This window comes from Bufo gargarizans, chromosome 2, assembly GCF_014858855.1.
Source record: "Bufo gargarizans isolate SCDJY-AF-19 chromosome 2, ASM1485885v1, whole genome shotgun sequence".
Classification (NCBI taxonomy): Eukaryota; Metazoa; Chordata; class Amphibia; order Anura; family Bufonidae; genus Bufo; species Bufo gargarizans.
The window spans coordinates 294483609-294506422 of record NC_058081.1 but is presented as its reverse complement, the minus strand read 5'-3'; the positions used below and the strand labels follow the sequence as shown (position 1 = coordinate 294506422).

The 22814-nt window shown below is 42.4% G+C and overlaps 1 protein-coding gene across 5 annotated transcripts in view; it reads right to left on the bottom strand.

Annotated features, from left to right (window-relative positions):
- The window catches only part of PPP1R12A (protein phosphatase 1 regulatory subunit 12A), a 117288-nt gene that overhangs the window by 59097 nt on the left and 35377 nt on the right, over positions 1–22814 (bottom strand). For all 5 annotated transcript variants that reach the window (XM_044280398.1, XM_044280395.1, XM_044280397.1 and 2 more), the window contains exons 3-9: positions 15340–15458; positions 7562–7721; positions 5273–5417; positions 4739–4813; positions 3469–3551; positions 1390–1547; positions 283–398 (exon numbers count right to left, since the gene is read on the bottom strand). In XM_044280398.1, coding sequence (XP_044136333.1) covers positions 283–398; positions 1390–1547; positions 3469–3551; positions 4739–4813; positions 5273–5417; positions 7562–7721; positions 15340–15458 — 856 coding nt within the window. The remainder of the gene's footprint in view (positions 1–282; positions 399–1389; positions 1548–3468; positions 3552–4738; positions 4814–5272; positions 5418–7561; positions 7722–15339; positions 15459–22814) is intronic.

The following is a 22814-nucleotide window of genomic DNA, read 5'->3' as shown; positions in this document are numbered from 1 at the left end:
TGGGAGCAATAGCTCGGGGACAAACAAGTGTTCATCCGACACCCATATCTGGTGTGGGGCACGTATAAATCCAATTCAATTACAGGTTTGCCTTTGTGTCAAGTTATAAAAGTTGCAACAGTTTTCTTCATTAAGTAGAAGAGTCTTAAGGGCAATTTATTTTATGTAGTAGAGGTACATCATTCCCAGAGATGACAAAGGAGTGGAAAGAGGTCTACTTTCTACCAAGCCCATAAAATACATACTAGAAAGCAACATCGACTTGTTAACAAGATACGTTACCTTCTTTACTGGTGATGTAGGGGTGACTTGCCCGGATGGTAAAGCTGAGGCAGGGGCAGTCACATTGGTCATCTGAGATCTGTTGTTCAGATTATTTGCAGATGGTTTGGTTTTATCTACAGGTGTCAAAGAAGCAGAAGAGTCAACACCTACAACCCAACACTTACTATACTGGGTTATATATACACAGGTGAAACACGAAAAATTAGACTATCGTGCAAAAGTCTATTTATTTCAGTAATGCAACTTAGAAGGAATTGCATTAATGCAGCTTAAAATTAGAATTTTGTGAAAAGGTTCAATATTCTAGGCTCAAAGTGTCACACTCTAGTCAGCTAATTAATCCATACCCCCTGAGCAAAGGGGACCTCAAAATTGTGACTGGGGTTTTCATTAGCTGTAAGCCATAATCATCCATTATTATTAATTATAACAAATAAAGGCTTGAAATATCTCGCTCTGCATGTAATGAGTCTATCATATATTAGTTCCACCTTTTAAGTTGCATTACTTAAATACATGAACTTTGCACAATATTCTAATTTTTTTAGTTCCACCTGTCAGTAGTAATCCCTCACAATTGCACCCACTAAAAAGGGGTAAAATGTCCAACAGAAGAAGCTACAATTTGCTAGAAATCGAACATATCCTGGATACTTAATGAATAAATAATGTCCAATCCTATGGATTTGGCCTGTCAGGGGAAAGAAGCATCGGGATGGAGGATTTCAACATGCCCTACCCTTTGCCCCTGCTGCCACACACGTCCAGCAGTGCTTACCCACCTTCCAAATGAAAAACGGACATGGCCGTGGGATTCTATGAATCTATGTATCAGCACAACAGCCAGATCTGAAAGGGGTATTCCCATCTCAAAAGGCACATATGTGAACAAGTCTAAGTTTTACAAATATCAGGGCACTGTGGCTTTTTAAAGGCACCTTGGACAACACCCAGTATAAATAAAAACCACCATTTCCTTAAACACAAATTGCTTAGCGACTCCAAACTTTTGTATGTCAACGCATGTACTTTTTTAATACTCATACAATATCACCAATTACGCAAAGATGCTGAGAGATTTACAGTGTGTTCACATTTACTTACCAGTTTCTGCTTCAGATTCCGAGTCTTCCTCCTCTTCTTCCTCACTGGAACAACTGGATTCATCTTTCTTTCCTTCATCTTCATCATCTGCCTTTTCTTGCTCAAGTGACTCAATGCTTGGAATGGTCTTTTCATGCTCAATAATTAAGGTCTCTTTGCTTGAAGCAAAAACAGAATTGTACTTTAGGAAACAATTGTCATTTCCCCTTGTGTGCCTAATGAAAGTGTTATGCACCAGCAGATTATGGTCATTTAAAGAGGTTTTCCAAGACTTTAATATCCTCAGGATAGGTCATCAGTATAGACTAGTGTTGGTCCGATACCCGGGTCCCCCCCATCAATCAGTTTTTGAGAAAGCAGTAGCGCTGTGGCCTTCTTTCAGCTTTTTCTAGGCAAGTGATGACACGTTCACCGGTCTTAGGAACAGCTCAGCTCCATTCAAGTAAATGGGGCTGAGCTGTGATACCAAGCACAGCCGCTATGCAAGGAGATGGCTGCGGCGCTCACAGGAATGCTGCTGCCATCTCAAACAGCTGATCGGCGGGGGTCCTCAGATACTGATGACCTATCCTGAGTTTTGAGAAATGTCCCAAAAATTTTATTTTTGGGGGACCAATTAAAAAAAAATAAAAAATTGATATGTCCGAATAACAAACATTAAAAAAAATTGTCGTTTTAGTTTATTTTAAAAGTGTAGAGACAGGGATGTTAAAAGTTTTTTAAAATATACTTCAAGTCTTCTTGCCTATATGACTTGTTACACACAAGGGTAGATCTACTAAGTGACGCACTTTGCACTAAGGATACGAATCACAGTCTTATTAGACAGTTTTACTATTCTGGTGCATGGACCTTTATAAATTTGGAGTACGACACCAAGTTTGTCCGAGTGTCATAAAAACAAACAAAAAACTGCCTAGTCACGACCCATAAAATGGTGCAGTTTTACTCCATTTAGGTCACTCCTCCTTTCCCTGAGAACATAGCACCTTACCAGGCGATGTGAGAACAGCTTAGAAAAAAAGTGTGTAAAAATAAATAAATAGTAGTTGGTAAGGCTCTCGTTCACACAAACGTTTTTTGCATTCCGTATACGGAACCATTCATTTCAATGTATTCTGTGAGCATTCCGTTTCTGTATGTCCGCATTTCCGTTACAATTTGAGACTTGTCCTATTATTGTACGCAAATCACGTTCCGTGGCTCCATTCAAGTCAATGGGTCCACACAAAAAAAATGGAACACATACGGAAATGCATCCGTATGTCTTCCGTATCCGTTCTTGTGGAACCATCTATTGAAAATGTTATGCCCAACCCATTTTTTTCTATGTAATTACTGTATACTGTATATGCCATACGTAAAAATGGAACGTAAAAACGGAACCGAAACGGAGACAAAAAACTGAACGGATCCGTGAAAAATGGTCCGCAAAACACAAAAAGCCATACGGTCGTGTGAACAAGCCCTAAATGTGATGAAAAAACATCCGTATGCCGTTTTTTTTTTTTTTTTGCGGATCCGTTTTAACAATGCCTGAAACAGACAGGAATAGGACATGTTATATTTTTTTTTTGCGGAGCTACGGAACAGACATACTGATGCGGACAGCACACAGTGCATTTTTTCCGGACCCATTGAAATGAATGGGTCTACATCGTATCCGCAATAAAAAACAAAACGGACACGGAAACAAAATACATTCGTGTGCAAGCCGTACTGTAATAAAATATATTACAAAAATGTTTAACCTCCCTGTCCTTGCACTAGATTAAAGAAACTAAAATGACAGTTGCACCTAACCCGGAAAGCATAAGAATCTCAATCTGTGGCGCTGTTCCAAACTGAAATGCTTCTGGGTAAATGGTACACATTATCTCAAACATGTTTTTAAGATAAAGGTCCCAACAGAACCAAGTTTTTATACAAGTGGGATAATTCCACATCAAACAAAATGGCTGTCCTAGCCTGTATAAAATGAGCCAGATAATCGTCAAAAACTGTTCATTTTGACAGTTTGCCAACACTTCCGGAAATCAGACACTTCATCTTAGGACAGTAACCGCTGGAAATACTTACTTCTTCAGTGATTTCAGAGACTGATTGTTTTCTGTAGTTGAGGACTCAATTAAAGGAGACTTCTCCTGTTTTTCACTCAGAAGCTGTAAGAGAATAATAATTATGTAAAATATGCTTTCTGAATAATCCTTCATAACCACTTTAACAAGAAGAAAACGCATGGTCTTCAGCTTCCACAAGAAATGACTTTCCCTTTACTGAACCCCCACAAGACCTAGAGAATTGTGTATACCTAAAGCCCTCTCTACAATTTGCTATGGTGTGAATGGCATCTCTATTCTATAGCAGTAGAGGAAAGGGACTGATGTGATGTCCACTTACCTTTCAGGAATGATTTGAGGAAAGTCTTAGGACATTTGATTTCCTCCATGGCTATAATCCCTAAATATCAAATTGCTTTTGCTTGTAAAATGTAATTAAGCCTTTATATCCTGGTGATACAAACCATGCTTTGTGCAGTACATGTCGTAGTTTAATCCTGGCTGCCTCAGCATGTTTGCCATGCGGGCGGCGGATCTCCGGCCCGCCACCATTATAGTCAATGGTGCCAGAGTGGTAGACCGGAAAGCACGCGTTCACCCGCCGGTACAGCCTGCCGGAGTTCCTTGCCGCTAGTGTGAAACGAGCTTAAGCCACAGAAAAAGGTCTCATACATACGACTGCATGTGTGTTTTGTGATGCGGAAATTGTGGATCCGCAAAGCACGGATGCCGCCCGTGTTTGCTCTGAAATTTGCAGAACAAAACTGCTTGCCCATAATAAAAATGCCTACTCTTGTCTGCAAAACGAACCCAAAAAAATGACACGTTCTATTTTTTATTTTTTAATTTTCTGGCTCCAAGGAATGGAGCAACGGATGTGGAAAGCACTCAGAGTGCTGTCCGCACCTTCTGCAGCCCCACTGAAGTGAATGGGTCTGCATCCAAGCCACAAAATATACGGCTCGGAACCAAACAAAGTTTGTGTGCATGTGCCCTAAAATTGATATATTTCATATACAAATGACCTCAAAGTTAAATTTTGAAGAAAAAAATAAAATAAAAAACACTAACTTTACAAAAGGAAAAGACTATGGGTATGTTCTGCCTACATCATGTTCAGGGCCTACATCTTGCATGCACTCCAGAAAAAGCAGCCTTCTGTTGGGGGCAAATGCCAGGGATTCCTCAGCCAACATAGGTTCCAAACATGATGAAAGCAGAGCCTAATGGAACAGGACAATGGCGGACAAATCGGGGGGAGGGGAACAATAATTAAAATTTACACCAACCAAATTTTGTTTCTTCTGAAGTTCTTCTAAGTATCCTAAAATATCTTCATCTGCAACATCACATGCAGTTTGACCCTGTAAGAAAATAATTTAAAATTACTTTGGACTTAAAAGCGGGGTATAACAGCTGAAAAACGGCTGATATTTAGTTTGGTATATTCTTCCTTTAGAGTCTGTTATCATTGATTGCAACCGGCATTAAAAAGCATCAACACTATAAAAAGTTGCAGTCTTACTGAAATTACCCTGCTATTCTATATCTCCAGCTGCTATGCAAATCTGTGCGTCTCCATGGTTAGACTACAAACCTGATCCTGTCAGCCACACTGAAGTGAATGTTGGTGAAAGACGCAGAACAAACATTTCTGTCTCACCTCAGGTGGCATTTGGGCAGTTGTCTATGGGTAAGCCACTTCCATGTACCCATTCCAAGCAGGAATATTAAGATCTTTCTCTGACTACAGTAAACATTCTGCTGTCTAAAGTGGGAGCACTGACCAGATAACTGGGTTCCTGACGACATGAACCACCTACCACTTTGTTGACAGCATCCATATCACACAGATTTTCTACAAGGATCCTACAAGCTTCTTCTTTACCCCAGTGAGCTGCTGCATGGAGTGGCGTCCACCCATCATAATCTTTAACATTAATATCATAACCTGCTTGAATTAAAAGCCTGCAAAGAAATAAAAAGCAGTTGTTTGCACAGCCCACATAATGGGTGACAAATAGACAAGAAAACACAAAAAAAAAAGTTAATTGGCATTTATGCTAGTTTATCATTAAATAGGATGTTCAGCCACACTTTACTCGTGATCCCCAACCTCATCACAGGGGAATCTCCCCAAAATAGGTTTTCAATCCAACCGAAACCCCATAACGGTATTTGCACCTCCAAAAACCTTGGTGTAAGGGCAGATAAAGCTGTAACTATTCCAGTGCTAGAATTTGGCTGTGACAGGTTTACGGATTTGTGAGCCGAAATCAGACCATGGGAGGCCGAAAGATTATTTTTATTTTTTAATTATTATTTTTAATTGTTTAGAAACCATGAAGTAACTGTATGTCACAGATTGGCTTGTATTAGGATCCCACAACATACAGTTATTTCATGGAGATCATGCTGGCCATTTCCTCTCAAAGAGGTAACAGTTATATGCACCCCAAAATAGTGCCACTGCAAAATGTCCATCAACCCATAAGAAAACAAGCCTTCATATGGTTTAAGAAAGCGGTGAAGCAAGAACGAAAAATTCCTGTGGCTTTAAGGCCAAAATAGGCTGGGTAGTTAAAGGGGTTTTCAGAGTTAAATAAAAAATTGGTTTGCCCCTGCTAATGTCCTAAAAATGTCCTGATGCTTCCAGCAATGTGGTCCTTCACAACTGACATCACCCTGGCTGCAGTACACAGGTCACCTGGTAGCCAATCACTGGCCTCAGCAGTACACGGGACTGTTGAGGCTAGTGACCGGCTGCAACCGTGAGCAGTGCACATGGGATGTTATTAAAGGGGTAAGCATCTCTTGTCATTTTAATCCGTTTATAGGGGCTGCACTAGTCTACATTTAACATTAAGGAGGAACTCCCGCATAAATGTTATTCTCCGACCTACTAGAAAGGTGCATGATGCAATCTGTAGTGCATGTAATCCTCATCAGTGACTGTATTTGTCAGTTATACCTCCCTTCTGATTCTCACCGGTGTCATGTGACCAGCTCTCTGATCTCTGACACAGGACAGGAAGTCAGTTACTTCTCTATTCATTCTATGAGACTGAGGCTCCCATAGGAATACATAGAGAAACTGACCTCCTAAACACACGTCTTACCTAGGGTTGTCACGATAACAAAATTTTGACTTAAATTCGATACCACATGAAAAAAAATCAAACTCCAAAAAAGCCGCATACATTCCACATTTTATGGAATGTCTGGACCATAATAGAACAGTCCTAACCTGATTTTTGTCGGGACAAGGTGACTTAAAAAATGGCAAATTGCACTTTTTTTCCCCTGTTGCGGCGTTCACCGCATAGGAGATATTTAAAAATATTTTAATAGTTCGCACTTTCGGGCGTGGCGATATAAAATATATAAACAATAAAAAAAAATACATAAGTAAAATTGGGCAAGGGAGTGATTTAAACGTAATACTTTGGTGTTTTTAACCTTTTATTTTATTTATTTTTTACTTTTTATTTAATACCCATTTACCCCCTTAGGGGCTAGAACCTGGGATCTTTCATCCCTTGTCCTATTCACCCTGATAAATCTCTATCAGGGTGAATAGGACCTCACACTGTCATTGCTGCTCTGTGCACACAGCATCAGGGAGCCAAGTCCTGGCTGCCATGGTAACCGATCGGAGCCCCAGGATTACACTGGGGGTCCGATCGGAACTGCCACCAATGATAATACTTGGGGGATGGGTGGCCACAGCCCCTCCCCTCCTCCTCCCTGCTATCAGTCCATTGGTGGCAGCGGCAGCAGCAGTACAGGGGGGGAGGGACTGCCTCCTTCTCCGCTGTGTTGTTAACATGGCACGCGCTGACAGCAGTGCGTGCCCTGTCAGTTTGTTAAAGTGGCAGAGCAGCGGCGGGTCTAGGCGCAAATGGTGACAAGACTACAAAGTCTTGTCGCCATTTAGCAATTCTAGGTCGCATTTGCGACCATTTTAGTTGCCATCTGGAGCCCTGTTTAACCTAATATACATATACTGTATTGCAAAATGTGTCCCTTATTAATAAAAAAAAAAGTTAGTCAAACTTTCAAGAAAAGAGAGTAAAAGGGTTTCACGCCATACTTTGGCTGTGAATACTTACTTTAAAACTTCAGTGTAACCTTTTGCAGCTGCTACATGCAGAGCGGTGCCCCCAGATTTCGTGTGTCGCACATCATTTATCTGCCCACTGTTCAGCCATTGCCTTGCATCTCGAAGCATAATCCTCTCTTCCTCTTTCCTAGCAGCTTCAACATCAATACCTGTTCATGACACAAAAAGCACATTACACTTCGTACAGTACAAATAACCATGGTCCTCCTTTCAGTTCTATAGAGTTACAAGAGCTGGAAAGTAGGTGAGCATGCTGGAAGTTATAGTTTCACAGTAGAAGGTTGCTGATCCCTGGTCTAGAACATGTGCTCAGCTTTACAATATTCTAGAAACAGATGGGGACACTTATCCATGCGAGCCAATAGGACCATGCGCCCGATCCAAGAATTCTTGATCTCAGACTCTGTTACAGAGTTATGATACTTTTTCTTATTATGCAACTTTGGTGCAATGAACGCCTCGCCATTGCTCTTGTATAGCCCCCAAGGTTCACTTATTTCTGTGGCCAATCCTTCCCTGGCTGACTTACCACTGCCTGGCCAATCATGGCCACAAGGGAGGGGCTGACCACTGAAAGGAGGGGAATTTGGGTGCAATAGTCATACCTTTATTGCACCAAAGTCTAATTTTCATATTAAGAAAAAGTATAACTCAGGAACGGTGTCTCGGACCAACAAAAGAAACCCCTTATAAACCAGCTGAACCACAGTCCTATGTCTATACAAGCAGCTGGATAAGGGGGGGGGGGGGTCACTGGTGACAGTCCCATTGTTCCTGGAATAAGTGGGCATACAACACCACCTGCTGCTTCTACTGAACAGCTCTGCTGTGTCCATCTTGGCAATCATAGTAACTGTGTACCACTCATAGGAAGATGACCCTTCAGAAGCAGGTGTCTCAACTTGCCAGGTATCCCTCCACATTCCTGAAGGAGCAAGACTGAGCATGCACGTCCACCACGATGCATTAACTGAGGTGGACACAGGCTGTTCAACAGAAACAAGTGGCGTACTAACCTTATTCCTGGAATATCAGGGGATAAGCATATTTTATTAAGAGTAAATAATAAAAATGTACATTACAATACGCTGGATTTAACTAAAAAATATTTTTTTGTGAGGTAAACCCTTTAACCCCTTAAGGACACAGGGCGTACAGGTACGCCCTTGTGCCCTGGTACTTAAGGACACAGGGCGTACATGTACGCCCTGTGCATTTTCGATCACTGCCGTGCGGCTGGCAGTGATCGGAACCCGGTGCCTGCTCAAATCATTGAGCAGGCACCTAGGCTAAATGCGCGGGGGGGTCCCGTGACCCCCCCATGTCGGCGATCGCGGCAAACCGCAGGTCAATTCAGACCTGCGGTTTGCTGCGATTTCTGCAGTTTCTGATCCCCGCGGTCCCTGACCGCGGGGATCAGAAACTTTTGCATTTGTAAAATATAAATGTATCCCTCCCCCCTGCACCCCTTAGTGATTTTTGCCCGGTGGGAGGTGCAGGGGGAGGGTTGCGGGCGGTGCGGGCGGTGCGGGAGGCGGGCGGTGCGGTAGGCGGGATCGCGATCCCCCGCCCGCCTCCCATTGCGTAATCGTTGGCGTCTAGTGGGTTATACCAGGGTGCCAGCACATTGCTGGCACCCTGGTATAAACGGCTGACATCGGTGATGCGATGTCAGCCGTTTAACCCTTTCCATACAGCGGTCCGTACGGACCGCTGTATGGAAAAGGTTAACAGTAAGAGGGAGCTCCCTCCCTCTCCGATCGGGGGGCTGCTGTGCCTTTGCAGCCCCCCGATGGGAGAGGGAGAGAGCTCCCAGGCAGCCCCCCCAAGCCCCGTCCTTACCCTTCCCCGTCTGCGAAGTTCTGGCCACTACTGAGCAGACGGGGAAGGTTCCCATGGCAACAGGACGCCTCTCAGGCGTCCTGCTGTCCATGGTGCTGAACAGATCTGTGCTGAAAGCATAGATCTGTTCAGTGTAAGTAAAATACAGTTAGATACCTATATAGGTTCTGTACTGTATTTTACAGACATCAGACCCACTGGATCTTCAAGAACCAAGTGGGTCTGGGTCAAAAAAAAAGTGAAAAAAGTGAAAAATAAAGTAAAAATCAAAAAACACATTTATCACTGATTAAAAATGAAAAAAATAAAATTCCCTACACATGTTTGGTATCGCCGCGTCCGTAACGACCTGATCTATAAAACGGTCATGTTACTTTACCCGAACGGTGAACGCCATAAAAATAAAAAATTAAAAACTATGATGAAATTGGAATTTTGCCCACCTTACTTCCCAAAAAAAGGTAATAAAAGTGATCAAAAAAGTCGCATCTACGCCAAAATTGTAACAATCAAACCGTTATCTCATCCCGCAAAAATCATACCCTACCCAAGATAATCGCCCAAAAACTGAAAAAGTTATGGCTCTTAGACTATGGAAACACTAAAACATGATTTATTTTGTTTCAAAAATGAAATCATTGTGTAAAACTTACATAAAAAAAAAAGTATACATATTAGGTATCGCCGCGTCCGTATTGAACGGCTCTATAAAAATATCACATGAACTAACCCCTCAGATGACCACCGTAAAAAAATTAAAATAAAAACGGTGTAAAAAAAGCCATTTTTTGTCATCTTCCGTCACAAAAAGTGTAATAGCAAGCAATCAAAAAGTCATGTGCACCCCAAAATAGTGCCAATCAAACCGTCATCTCATCCCACAAAAAATGAGACCCTACTTAAGATAATCGCCCAAAAATTTAAAAAACTATGGCTCTTAGACTATGGAGACACTAAAACATTTTTTTTGTTTTAAAAATGAAATTATTGTGTAAAACGTACATAAATAAAAAAAATTGTATACATATTGGGTATCACCGCGTCCGTGACAACCTGCTCTTTAAAATTACGTCATGATCTAACCTGTCAGATGAATGGTGTAAATAACAAAAAAAAAAAACGGTGCCAAAAAAGCAATTTCTTGTTACCTTGCCGCACAAAAAGTGTAATATAGAGCAACCAAAAATCATATGTACCCTAAACTTGTACCAACAAAACTGCCACCCTATCCCGTAGTTTCTAAAATGGGGTCACTTTTTTGGAGTTTCTACTCTAGGGGTGCATCAGGGGGCTTCAAATGGGACATGGTGTCAAAAAAACCAGTCCAGCAAAATCTGCCTTCCAAAAACCGTATGGCATTCCTTTCCTTCTGCGCCCTGCCGTGTGCCCGTACAGCGGTTTACGACCACATATGGGGTGTTTCTGTAAACTACAGAATCAGGGCCATAAATAATGAGTTTTGTTTGGCTGTTAACCCTTGCTTTGTAACTGGAAAAAAAATATTAAAATGGAAAATCTGCCAAAAAAGTGAAATTTTGAAATTGTATCTCTATTTTCCATTAAATCTTGTGCAACACCTAAAGGGTTGACAAAGTTTGTGAAATCAGTTTTGAATACCTTGAGGGGTGTAGTTTCTTAGATGGGGTCACTTTTTTGGAGTTTCTACTCTAGGGGTGCATCAGGGGGGCTTCAAATGGGACATGGTGTAAAAAAAACTGTCCAGCAAAATCTGGCTTCCAAAAACCATACGGCGCACCTTTCCCTCTACGCCCTGCCGTGTGCCCGTACAGCAGTTTACGGCCACATATTGGGTGTTTCTGTAAACTACAGAATCAGGGCCATGAATAATGAGTTTTGTTTGGCTGTTAACCCTTGCTTTGTAACTGGAAAAAAAATATTAAAATGGAAAATCTGCCAAAAAAAGTGAAATTTTGAAATTGTATCTCTATTTTCCATTAAATCTTGTGCAACACCTAAAGGGTTAACAAAGTTTGTAAAATCAGTTTTGAATACCTTGAGAGGTGTAGTTTCTTAGATGGGGTCACTTTTATGGAGTTTCTACTCTAGGGGTGCATCAGGGGGCTTCAAATGGGACATGGTTTCAAAAAAACTGTCCAGCAAAACATGCCTTCCAAAAACCAAACGGCGCACCTTTCACTCTACGCCCCGCTGTGTGGCCGTACAGTAGTTTACGGCCACATATGGCGTGTTTCTGTAAACGGCAGAGTCAGGGCCATAAAGATACAGTCTTGTTTGGCTGTTAACCCTTGCTTTGTTAGTGGAAAAAATGGGTTAAAATGGAAAATTAGGCAAAAAAATGAAATTCTCAAATTTCATCCCCATTTGCCAATAACTCTTGTGCAACACCTAAAGGGTTAACAAAGTTTGTAAAATCAGTTTTGAATACCTTAAGGGGTGTAGTTTCTTAGATGGGGTCACTTTTATGGAGTTTCTACTCTAGGGGTGCATCAGCGGGCTTCAAATGGGACATGGTGTCAAAAAACCAGTCCAGCAAAACATGCCTTCCAAAAACCAAACGGCGCACCTTTCACTCTACGCCCCGCTGTGTGGCCGTACAGTAGTTTACGGCCACATATGGGGTGTTTCTGTAAACGGCAGAGTCAGGGCAATAAAGATACAGTCTTGTTTGGCTGTTAACCCTTGCTTTGTTAGTGGAAAAAATTGGTTAAAATGGAAAATTAGGCAATAAAATGAAATTCTCAAATTTCATCCCCATTTGCCAATGACTCTTGTGCAACACCTAAAGGGTTAACAAAGTTTGTAAAATCAGTTTTGAATACCTTGAGGGGTGTAGTTTATAGAATGGGGTAATTTTTGGGTGGTTTCTATTATGTAAGCCTCGCAAAGTGACTTCAGAGCTGTAGTATTCCCTAAAAATTGGGTTTTTGTAAATTTCTGAAAAATTTCAAGATTTGCTTCTAAACTTCTAAGCCTTGTAACATCCCCAAAAAATAAAATATCATTCCCAAAATAATTCAAACATGAAGTAGACATATGGGGAATGTAAAGTCATCACAATTTTTAAGGGTATTACTATGTATTACAGAAGTAGAGAAACTGAAACTTTGAAATTTGCTAATTTTTCCCAATTTTTGGTAAATTTGACATTTTTTTATGCAAAAAAAAATATTTTTTTTAACTTTATTTTACCAGTGTCATGAAGTACAATATGTGACGAAAAAACAATCTCAGAATGGCCTGGATAAGTCAAAGCGTTTTAAAGTTATCATCACTTAAAGTGACACTGGTCAGATTTTCAAAAAATGGCCTGGTCCTAAGGTGTAAAAAGGCTGTGTCCCTAAGGGGTTAAGTGCATTTACACTTTGTTTACACTTTGGCCAACCACCCAAATATGAATAAAATGGGAAGGGAATACATATGAGCATGGTACCCAGGTCTGCATAATGTCTCTCCCTCAGCGGTGCCATAATATGCAGCATATTGAACACATTTCCTCTATTCTTATTGGAACACAAACACTAAATCTACCAATATTAGTGGAAGCAGGAGCAATTTGATGAGCTTCACGGCAGTTGTTTGGGTCCGCATACGAGCCGCCGTTTTGGCGGCTTGGATGCGGACCCATTTACTTCAATGGGGCCGCAAAAGATGCCGACAGCACTCCGTGTGCTGTCCGCATCCGTTGCTCCGTTTGGTGGCCCGCAAAAAAAGTAAACAAAACATGTCCTATTCTCTTTGCGGACAAGAATAGGCATTTATATTGACGGCCGCCCGTTCCGTAAATTGCGGAAGGCACACTAGCGGCTGACCGCAAAAAACAGCACGTAGTGTGCATGTAGCCTTAACAATATGATAGGAGTGTAAAAGGAATACATTACTATTATGTTACAGGGTAGGAAAAGGTTAAAATTAGTGTTGAGCGAACTTGAGTTTTAAGTTCGGCATCTAAAGTTCAGGGTATCGAAGAATCACGTTATGGATTCCGCTACCACAGACCATAACGGGATTCTTCGATAACCCAAACCCGAACTTTAGACGTCGAACTTAAAACACAAGTTCGCTCAACACTAGTCCTTATAGGAGAACATGACCTACACTGATGTGAAACAAGCCAGTTTACTGATGGCCCCATATAGTACTTTCCTGGAGAACAGTTAGACTACTCTCTTGGTCCACCAGCCGTGCTTCCTCACAGCCCCCCATTATCAGGAGGTTAAAAAGCTGTTCAGTGGTGCTCACAAGGCTGTGTGTCACACCATTTAAAATCTCAGCTGCATTCCTTAATAAAAGGGTAATCCCACAATTAATGTAAAAAACAAACAAAAAACAGACATTATATAGTACAGGAATCAGGAACCTCTAGCACTCCAGCTGTGGTGAAACTACAACTCTCAGTACGCACACTTGCCTGGTTGTTCGCAGAACTCTCAGAAGTGAATAACGCATGATGGGAGTCTGTTTCAACACAGCTGGAGTGCTGGTGGTTAGCGATCCCCAATATAGTACATGACAACCTCTCTCTAAAGCCTCTTTCACACGACCGTTTTTTTTTTTTTCATCTTTTACGGGCCGTTTTTTGCAATCCGTATACAGGAGCATTCATTTCAGGGGTTCCGAAAAAAAAAAAAAAAAAAAAAAAAAAAAAAGTACATTTTTTGCAGAACCATCTAATGAAAATGTTAAGCCCTTATGTAATTACTGTATACCCCATACAGAAAAACGGAAGAGAAACACAACAGAAACAAAAAAACGGAACGGATCCGTGAAAAACTGACCTCAAAACACTGAAAAAGCCATATGGTCGTGTGAAAAAGGCCTAACAAAGCTAGATCCAGCCCTGTACCTCACATGGGTCCACAGATGTCCCCTTTCATTGCTCTGGTAGATTTATATCAAGCTGACAGCTCGGAGGCATGTCCTTTCTGCACACGATCATGTTTGTTGCCAGCATCAGATCCGCATTTTGTGCGGATTGGAGGTGGACCCATTCGCTTCAAAGGGGCCACAAAAGATGCGGACAGCACTCTGTACTGTCCGTATCCATACGTCCATTCAATGGCTACGCCAAAAAAATGGAACATGTCCTATCCTTGTCCATTTTACAGACAAGGATAGCACAGTTCTATAGAGGGCAGGGCGGAATGCACACGGACGGTATCTGTCTTGCAGATACACAATTTGTGGACCACAAAAACCATCAGCGGTCTTGTGCATGAGCCCCGTCACAGCTTCTAACAGACGACAGGGCCGGTGGCAGTTGAAGGATGGAACTGAGCATGTGTGTCCAACTCAGCAAGGTGGACAGAAAAAAAAAGGAAAAGAACAAGACAGGTTTTAATAACTCAGCTGCTACAGTTGCAAGAAAAAGTATGTGAACCCTTTGGAATGATATGGATTTCTGCACAAATTGGTCTGTAACATTGCGATGTTGCAGCAGGAGGAGGGGGGAGGGAGAGCAGGAGACGTCACAGCAACCTTACAGCAGCAGGAGGAGGAGGGGGGGAGGGAGAGAGAGAGCAGGAGGCGTCACAGAAGATTATGAAGCGGCGCTGGGCACGAACGGCAGCAGGTGAGGGCGGAAGCTTGGAGCCATTTACATCCCCTTGGGCACCTTATTTTTATGAATGACAGGTTAGTAATAGCGTTTTTTTTTTTGGCAAAATGAACCTACAGATTACATTTATAAGACCACATTAGGAATGGTTAAAGCTCCCTGAACATAAAAATATGGTTATCTGGAGGGGGTGAAACCTGGTGACAGAATCCCTTTAATATACATTAACACGGAAAAAATTGTTAAACATAAAAATGTGATTTAAACAAAAGGTCATTTTCTGATGACACATTCCCTTTAAGAAAGTCCTGAAGCTATAACACAAACACAAGAGAAGCAAAGCAGTCAGTAGGACAATACATATGGAACAGTAAACAACTTGCTGGTACCTTGACGATTCACTTCATTCTGGAGCAGTTCTTCCATCGCCTCTTCCTCGGCAATGTCTAATGGAGTGTCGCCTTCACTATTCACTGCCCCCACATTTGCTCCTTGACTAATTAAATATCTGTAAGACAGAAGCAGTCAGTGTGATGAGCAGGTTGGACAAACCAAGTACAATTTTACCAACTAATTTCATACCCAGAATACTGTGCGTCTAAATTTCTGTCAAACCTATAATATCCCTTGCACTATATGTGTGTACATATATATTATATATACACATACACACAAATCCACAATGATAACCTATTACCCAGAAAAATTAATTTTATAATTGTATACATCTGTCAGCAGATTTGCACCTATGACACTGGGTGACCTGTTACATGTGCACTTGGCAGCTGAAGGCATCTGTGTTGGTCCATTGTTCATATGTGTCTGTATTGCTGAGAAAAATTAGGTTTTCATATTTGCAAATGAGCCTCTAGGAGCAATGGGGGCGTTGCCATTACACCTAGAGGCTCTGCCCTCTGCAGTTGGACAGCACCAGGCAGTATAAATGTGATCACGCCTGGTCGTGTATGCCAGGTATATCACAAACTGTATAAACACACAAGTGCCACAACCATTCCTCCACCTCACTGTTCAGCACCCCAAGACTCTGACGAAGCTGATGAAAAGCATACAAGCAAATGGGTCAGTCATCCTGACAAATTCTCTTAAAGGGAAGGTCATCTTTTCAAGTTTCATGAAGTAGAATTTAATAGATAAAAGTAATGTAATGCGGCCATCTAAGACGGGCTCTTCCTTCCTGAATTGTGTGTACAGATAGTACAGCAGGATGTGTGTGCTTACAGAAGCCGAAACAAATGGCAGTGGTGGGAGAGAAGGGGGCGAGGATAGGCGCCTGAACCTGCAAACTCTGTAGCTGACCTAAATGCCCAAATCTTATTCTCATGGAAGATGGGCCACTGCTGGTAGGGGCTGTTCACACCTAATTTTTCTATTGTGTCCCTGTCGCCGTTCTCCTAAAAAACACACTTTTATAATAGGCTAATGAGCCTCTAGGTGCTATGAGGGCGTTGATTCAGCACCTAGACACTGTCTACTAACCATTTATCCCCCCAGGTCCTCCGTTTAGCCTGCCCCGCTCCTCGAGTGACGTCCACTTCTGTATTCGCTGCAGGCGCAGTGAGTGAAGGCCGCGCTCCTGGTGCCATCTTCCTCACTGCGCCGACTACGTCACAGAGAGGAAGCTGGCACCAGGAGCACGTCCTTCACTCACTGCGCCTGCAGCGAATACAGAAGTGGACGGTACAGGCACGGGATTTCTTCAGCGATCCAGCTAAAACAGAGGACCTGGGCGGGATAAATGGTTAGTATACAGAGCCTCTCGGTGCTGAACCAATGCCCTCATAGCACCTAGAGGCTCATTAGCATATTGTAAAAGTTTTTTTTTTTTTTTTTTTAGGAGAACGGCTGCAGGGACACAATTATAAAGCCCACCGTTATGTAGTGCTGACATCAGCACATCACTAATGTCAGCCAGCTACATAACAGAATTTCTGATGATAGAAACCCTTTAAGCAGATGTTTGAATACAGCAAAAACGTACTTAAACTTAGAGAATGATGTACCCATAGATTATAACTAGGAAAATGTCAAAGGTGCGTATATTTGACTCAAATCCTTGACTTTTTACCTTGCAGGCAACGAGACGCATAGAAACATAAGACATTAAGTGCATCCATTAAATGCATTCTTTTTTTCCCCAAATCTTTTTTTTTTTTCAAATCAAATACACTTGCAAAAAAAGATACACAAACATATTGAAACAACTGGACATCTGTTTAATATGTGTTAAAAAACTGAAATATAACCATAAAATTGCATACTTTTTTCATGTACATCTAAGGGCTCTTTCACACCTGCGTTCTTTTCTTCCGGCATAGAGTTCCGTCGTCGGGGCTCTATGCCGGAGGAATCCTGATCAGTTTTATCCTAATGCATTCTGAATGGAGTGAAATCCGTTCAGGATGCATCAGGATGTCTTCAGTTCCGACGTTTTTTGGCTGGAGAAAATACTGCAGCATGCTGCGCTTTTGGCTCCGGCCAAAAATCCTGAACACTTGCCGCAAGGCCGGATCCGGAATTAATGCCCATTGAAAGGCATTAATCCGGACTTAAGCTAAACGTCGTTTCGGCGCATTGCCGAATCCGACGTTTAGCTTTTTATGAATGGTTACCATGGCTGCCGGGACGCTAAAGTCCTGGCAGCCATGGTAAAGTGTAGTGGGGGAGCAGTATACTTACCGTCCGTGCTGCTCCCGGGGCGCTCCAGAGTGACGTCAGGGCGCCCCACGCACATGGATGGTGTGATTGCATGGCACGTCATCCATGCGCATGGGGCGCTCTGACGTCATTCTGGAGCGCCCCGGGAGCCGCACGGACGGTAAGTATACTGCTCCCCACTACTACTATGGCAACCAGGACTTTAATAGCGTCCTGGATGCCATAGTAACACTGAACGCATTTTGAAGACGGATCCGTCTTCAAATGCTTTCAGTTCACATGCGTTTTTCCGGATCCGGCGTGTAATTCCGTCAAGTGGAGTACACGCTGGATCCGGACAACGCAGGTGTGAAAGAGGCCCAAGGCCGAAATCTGCACATTAAAGCCTCATGCACACATCCATGAGATACCGGCCTGGATTTCTAATGAGTGCAGGAGCGCACAGCGTCATTGGTTGCTATGACACCTTGCGCTTCCTGCTGCCGCAGTACAGTAATACACTGGTATGATCTATACCAGTGTATTACTGTACTGCAGCAGGAAGCGCACAGCGCCATAGCAACCAATGACGCCTGTGCGCTCCTGCACTCAGAAGAAATACAGGCCGTGCGGGCATGCTGGGAGGTGTAGTTTTGCAACAGCTGCAGGCACACTGGTTGGGAAACACTGGTCTAGAGCCCTCTCTTCCCTGAAACCCTCTCTATTAAACCTGGGGCAGAAGGATTTTTTTTAGGGGCCCTTTCAAGTAGATTGTCGAGGACCAGGCAAAATAAAAATTCCCCCTTATACAATGGCACAAAGCATAGATTTGGAGCTAGCATCCCCGTTCCAGCTTTTTAACCAGATGGCTCTACGGGCAGAATTAGATGAAGCGGAAGCTCCAGCCAATAATCTTAGAGATTCTGCCAAAGCATCCGCCCAAAAATCTAGGGCATTATAAAAAGGAGACAAGGAAAACAACTGCTCCCTAGGGGTACCCCCTTAGATGTGATCCTCCAACTCCTTCATCCATACCTTAAGGGATCTAGCTACTGAAGTAGCAGCAATAGCTGGTTTAAAGACCCCTGCTGAGGCTTCCCAATTTTTCTTTAAATAAATCCCAGCCCTTCTATCCATAGGATCTTATAGAGAACCCATATCCTCAAAGGGAAACGCAGCTTTTATAATAAAAAAAAAAAACACAAGCTTTTTGGCAACCGGGAGAATCTAGCGTTGGGGCTCTATCCCAAGAGGCAGTCACTTTCCTCATCAAAGGGCTATTTACGCTTAACAGAGGATGGTATTAAAACTTCCTATCAGGCTTTTTCCATTCTTTAGCCCTTTCATGACCAAGGGTCATTGATGCCCCAGTGTCCAGGTCAAAATTTACAAATCTGACATGCGTCACTTTATATGGTAATAGCTTTGGAACACTTACTTATCCAAGCCATTCTGAGATTGTTTTCTCGTGACACATTGTACTTCATGATAGGCATATATTTGAGTCAATATATTTCACCTTTATTTATGAAAAAATCCAAAATGTAACCAAAATTGTGAAAAATTCACAATTTTCCAAATTTCTATTTATCCGCTTCTAAAACAGAAAGTGATACCTAATAAAATATTTATTACTTAACATTCCCCATCTGTATACTTTATGTTGGCATCATTTTGGAAATGTAATTTTATTTTTTTAGGGATGTTAGAAGGCTTAGAAGTTTAGAAGCAATGCTTAATTTTTTTAGAAAATTTCCAAAACCCACTTTTTAAGGACCAGTTCAAGTCTGAAGTCACTTTGTGGGGCCTACATAGTGGATATCCCCATACATGACCCCATTGTAGAAACTACACCCCTCAAGTTACTCAAAACTGATTTTTACAAAAACGTTGTTAACCCATTAGGTGTTCCACAAGAATTGAAGGAAAATGGAGATGAAATTTCTAAATTTCACTTTTCTGGCAGATTTTCCATTTCACAACTTTTTTTTACACATTGAGGGTTAAACAGCCAACCAAAACTCCTCAATATTTATTACCCTGATTCCGCAGTTTACAGAAACACCCCACATGTGGTCATAAACTGCTGTACAGGCACACGGCAATGCGCAGAAGGAAAGGAATGCCATACGGTTTTTGGAAGGCATATTTTGCTGGATTGGTTTTCTAAACGCCATATGTTTATTATTTTTCTGCCGATAGTCTTGTGCAGGGGCTCGTTTTTTGTGCAGAAAGAGTTGAGGTTTTTATGGGTACCATTTTTGATTTTGAATAGATAGGATTTTTTGATCACTCATTATTACACTTTATGGGGCAAGGTGACCCAAAAATTGGCTGTTTTGGAAGTTTTCATTTATTTATTTTTACAGCGTTCATCTGAGTTAGGTCATGTGATCGTTTTATAGAGCAGATCGTTACGGACGTGGCAATACCAAATATGTATACTTTTTCTTATTTAAGTTTTACACAATAGCATTTCTGAAACCAAAAAAAAAATTGATGTTTTAGTGTCTCCATAGTGTGAGAGCAATAGCTTTTTTTATTTTTTGGGCGATTGTCTTAAATAGCGGATCATTTTTTGCAGGAGGCGGTGATGGTTTGATTGGTACTATTTTGGGGGTCATAAGCCTTTTTGATTAGCCTGCTGTTGCACTTTTTGTGATGTAAGGTGACAAAAATAGCTTTTTTGGCACTTTTTTTATGGTGTTTATCGGACGGGGCTCTATCATGTGATATATTTATAGACGGTCGTTATGGACGCGGTGACACCAAATATGTGTATTTTATTTCATTTTTTTATAGGAAAAAGTATTTTTTTAATTTACATTTTAATTGTATTATTTATTTTCACTTTTTTTTTATCAAGTCACTCGTGGATCATGAAGATCCAGTGGGGCTGATGGCTGTACTATACTTTGCAATGCTCTTGCATTGCAAAGTATAATACTATTAGATGCCCTGTAAGTGGCAACAGCGGGCGCTTTTGCAAAGCGTCCTGGTTGCCATGGCAACCATCGGGTGCTGCCATCGCAGCGCGGCAGCCCCGATGGTTAAGAGAGCGAGCTCCCTCCCTCTATTAACCCCATGGATGCCGCAACCGCAGTATCTATGGGGTTACAGCAGAGTGTCAGCATAGAGCTGACACTCGCTACTGATGGCGGCGGTTCAGGAATGGAGCCGCCGCCATCACACACAGCTTTGCAGCGCTTGGATTAAAGAGTTTGCCGTTTATAGACGTGATATACTCCACGGGGCATGTGCAAATATCACGTATATAAACGTATTGCAGTCGTGAAGGGGTTAGCAATAACAGCCGGAATATTCTTATGCACATCAAAGACCTTTCTTCTCCTAGGGCCCAGACCTTCAAACAGAGTCTTGAACAGACTGTGGGGATTTGGGTCATTTAAACCCATAGCAACCCTACTACTTTTACTAGGAATTAATGCTCTCTGCATGAAAAAGCAGCTTCGTCAACGGAGGAGTCATTCGATGAAAGCCATTCTCCATCCTCCTCCAATCCAGAAAGTACATCACTGTCGTTAGAGGGGGGATTTGATGCAGCTGCAGAGGTACTAGGGAGGCTCTTTAGTAGACCGCTAACCGACTCCTTAACATGTTCCTGGATCATGTGCTTGATGCTGCCCAGAGACTGAGCTTCCTCCTCCATTAACTTGCTCACATATGCTAGGCAAACTGGCTTTTCCCAAGCAGAGGGTAGCTTCTTTTTACATACAGCACAACCCTTATCTTTAGATTTGGAGACCTTTTTAGACTCCTTAGACACCTAAACACAGAAGATGACCCCCATGAGTAATCAGCAACATGCACATAGGGGGAATCACCCCTCTTACCCCACTGTGGTACCGGTGTATCATTGGTAGTTTCAGTGGCTTCTGCACACTGAGACTACTCCATGTTCAGACACTCCAATGGAGGAACTGCCCGCTTCTTCACCCAGCAAGGCAGCGAGCTGCCTGGGCATTTCTCTACCAGGCGCACAAACCGGCTGACCCCACTTCCGGCTTACAGCGCATGCTTCCCTCTACTGCCGCCCAGGAAGTACGCCACTGCTCAGGCCTCGGCGTCCAGGCACACGCCCCTCCCCCCCCTGGCTTCGGCCGCAGGGCCAACAGCCGGACATGCAACACGGCTGCAGACATCCAGGAAGGAAAAAACCCTCCTGGACCGAGAAGGAGCGGAGTGGGGAGGAGAAAGAAGCCCAGACTCAGCAGCGGCTCCTAAGGGAGACTTACGCCGCAAGGGTAAAGCCCTTTATATACTCTTTAAAACAGACAGGGCATCCGCAGCTTTATGCTATCCTTTCCAAATTCCTTCCTGTTCCCTTAGGACAGGAAACAGAACTGGAGGTAGAGGTGGTGGTCCCTCTTTTAAAGCGGTTTCTGGTTCTCGTTTCCTGTCCTTAGGAGGCGGTCTCTCCATGGGTGCCGTCATAAGCGACGAGGAAAAGTATCATAACTTAGGAACTGAGCACAGCATTTGAATCAGGTGAACAACAGATTTGTGTCTATACAAATAGTTTAATAAGGAGGTCACTGGTGACAGATTCAATATAAAAGGGTTTATCCAATGACTAATACTAACAATGAAAATCAGACGACACATAGTATGCCACAACCTGTCTCTAACAAAGCTAGAACCAGTCCTGTACCTCACATGGATCCAGAGATCTCCCCATTTATTGCTCTGCTAGATTTATATCAAGCTGACAGCTCACGGGGAGTGTCTCTTCTGCTGCAGCTCTGGAGGCGTGTCCATGCTCTCCCTATCACAGCTCAGGAGGCAGATAAAGGATGAAACTGAGCATGTGCGGCCATCTCAGTGAGCAGGTCAAAGAAATAAGGGGGGGGGAAAACAGGCAGGTGGCGCTATACAGATACATTTTATAGAATAACTCAGTGGCTATGCTACATTTTTAATAACATGCAATTGTGAAAGTATTCAGAACCAGGTGCTGGTTTGAAATTTGTATTACAACTGTATGAATATTTTTCAAGGAACAACCCCTTCAAACTCTTTTCTAGAAAGCCATACACCTTTATGTACAAAGCTAGTACACTGGATTTCATGTCCATGTTTTATGAGTTTCCTCTTCTGGCTTTCATTTCATTGTCACATGCCCCACTCAACACCAATATGGGCAACATTTTGGGTACTGAAATAGCGACATATGATGTTGAGATTTGCT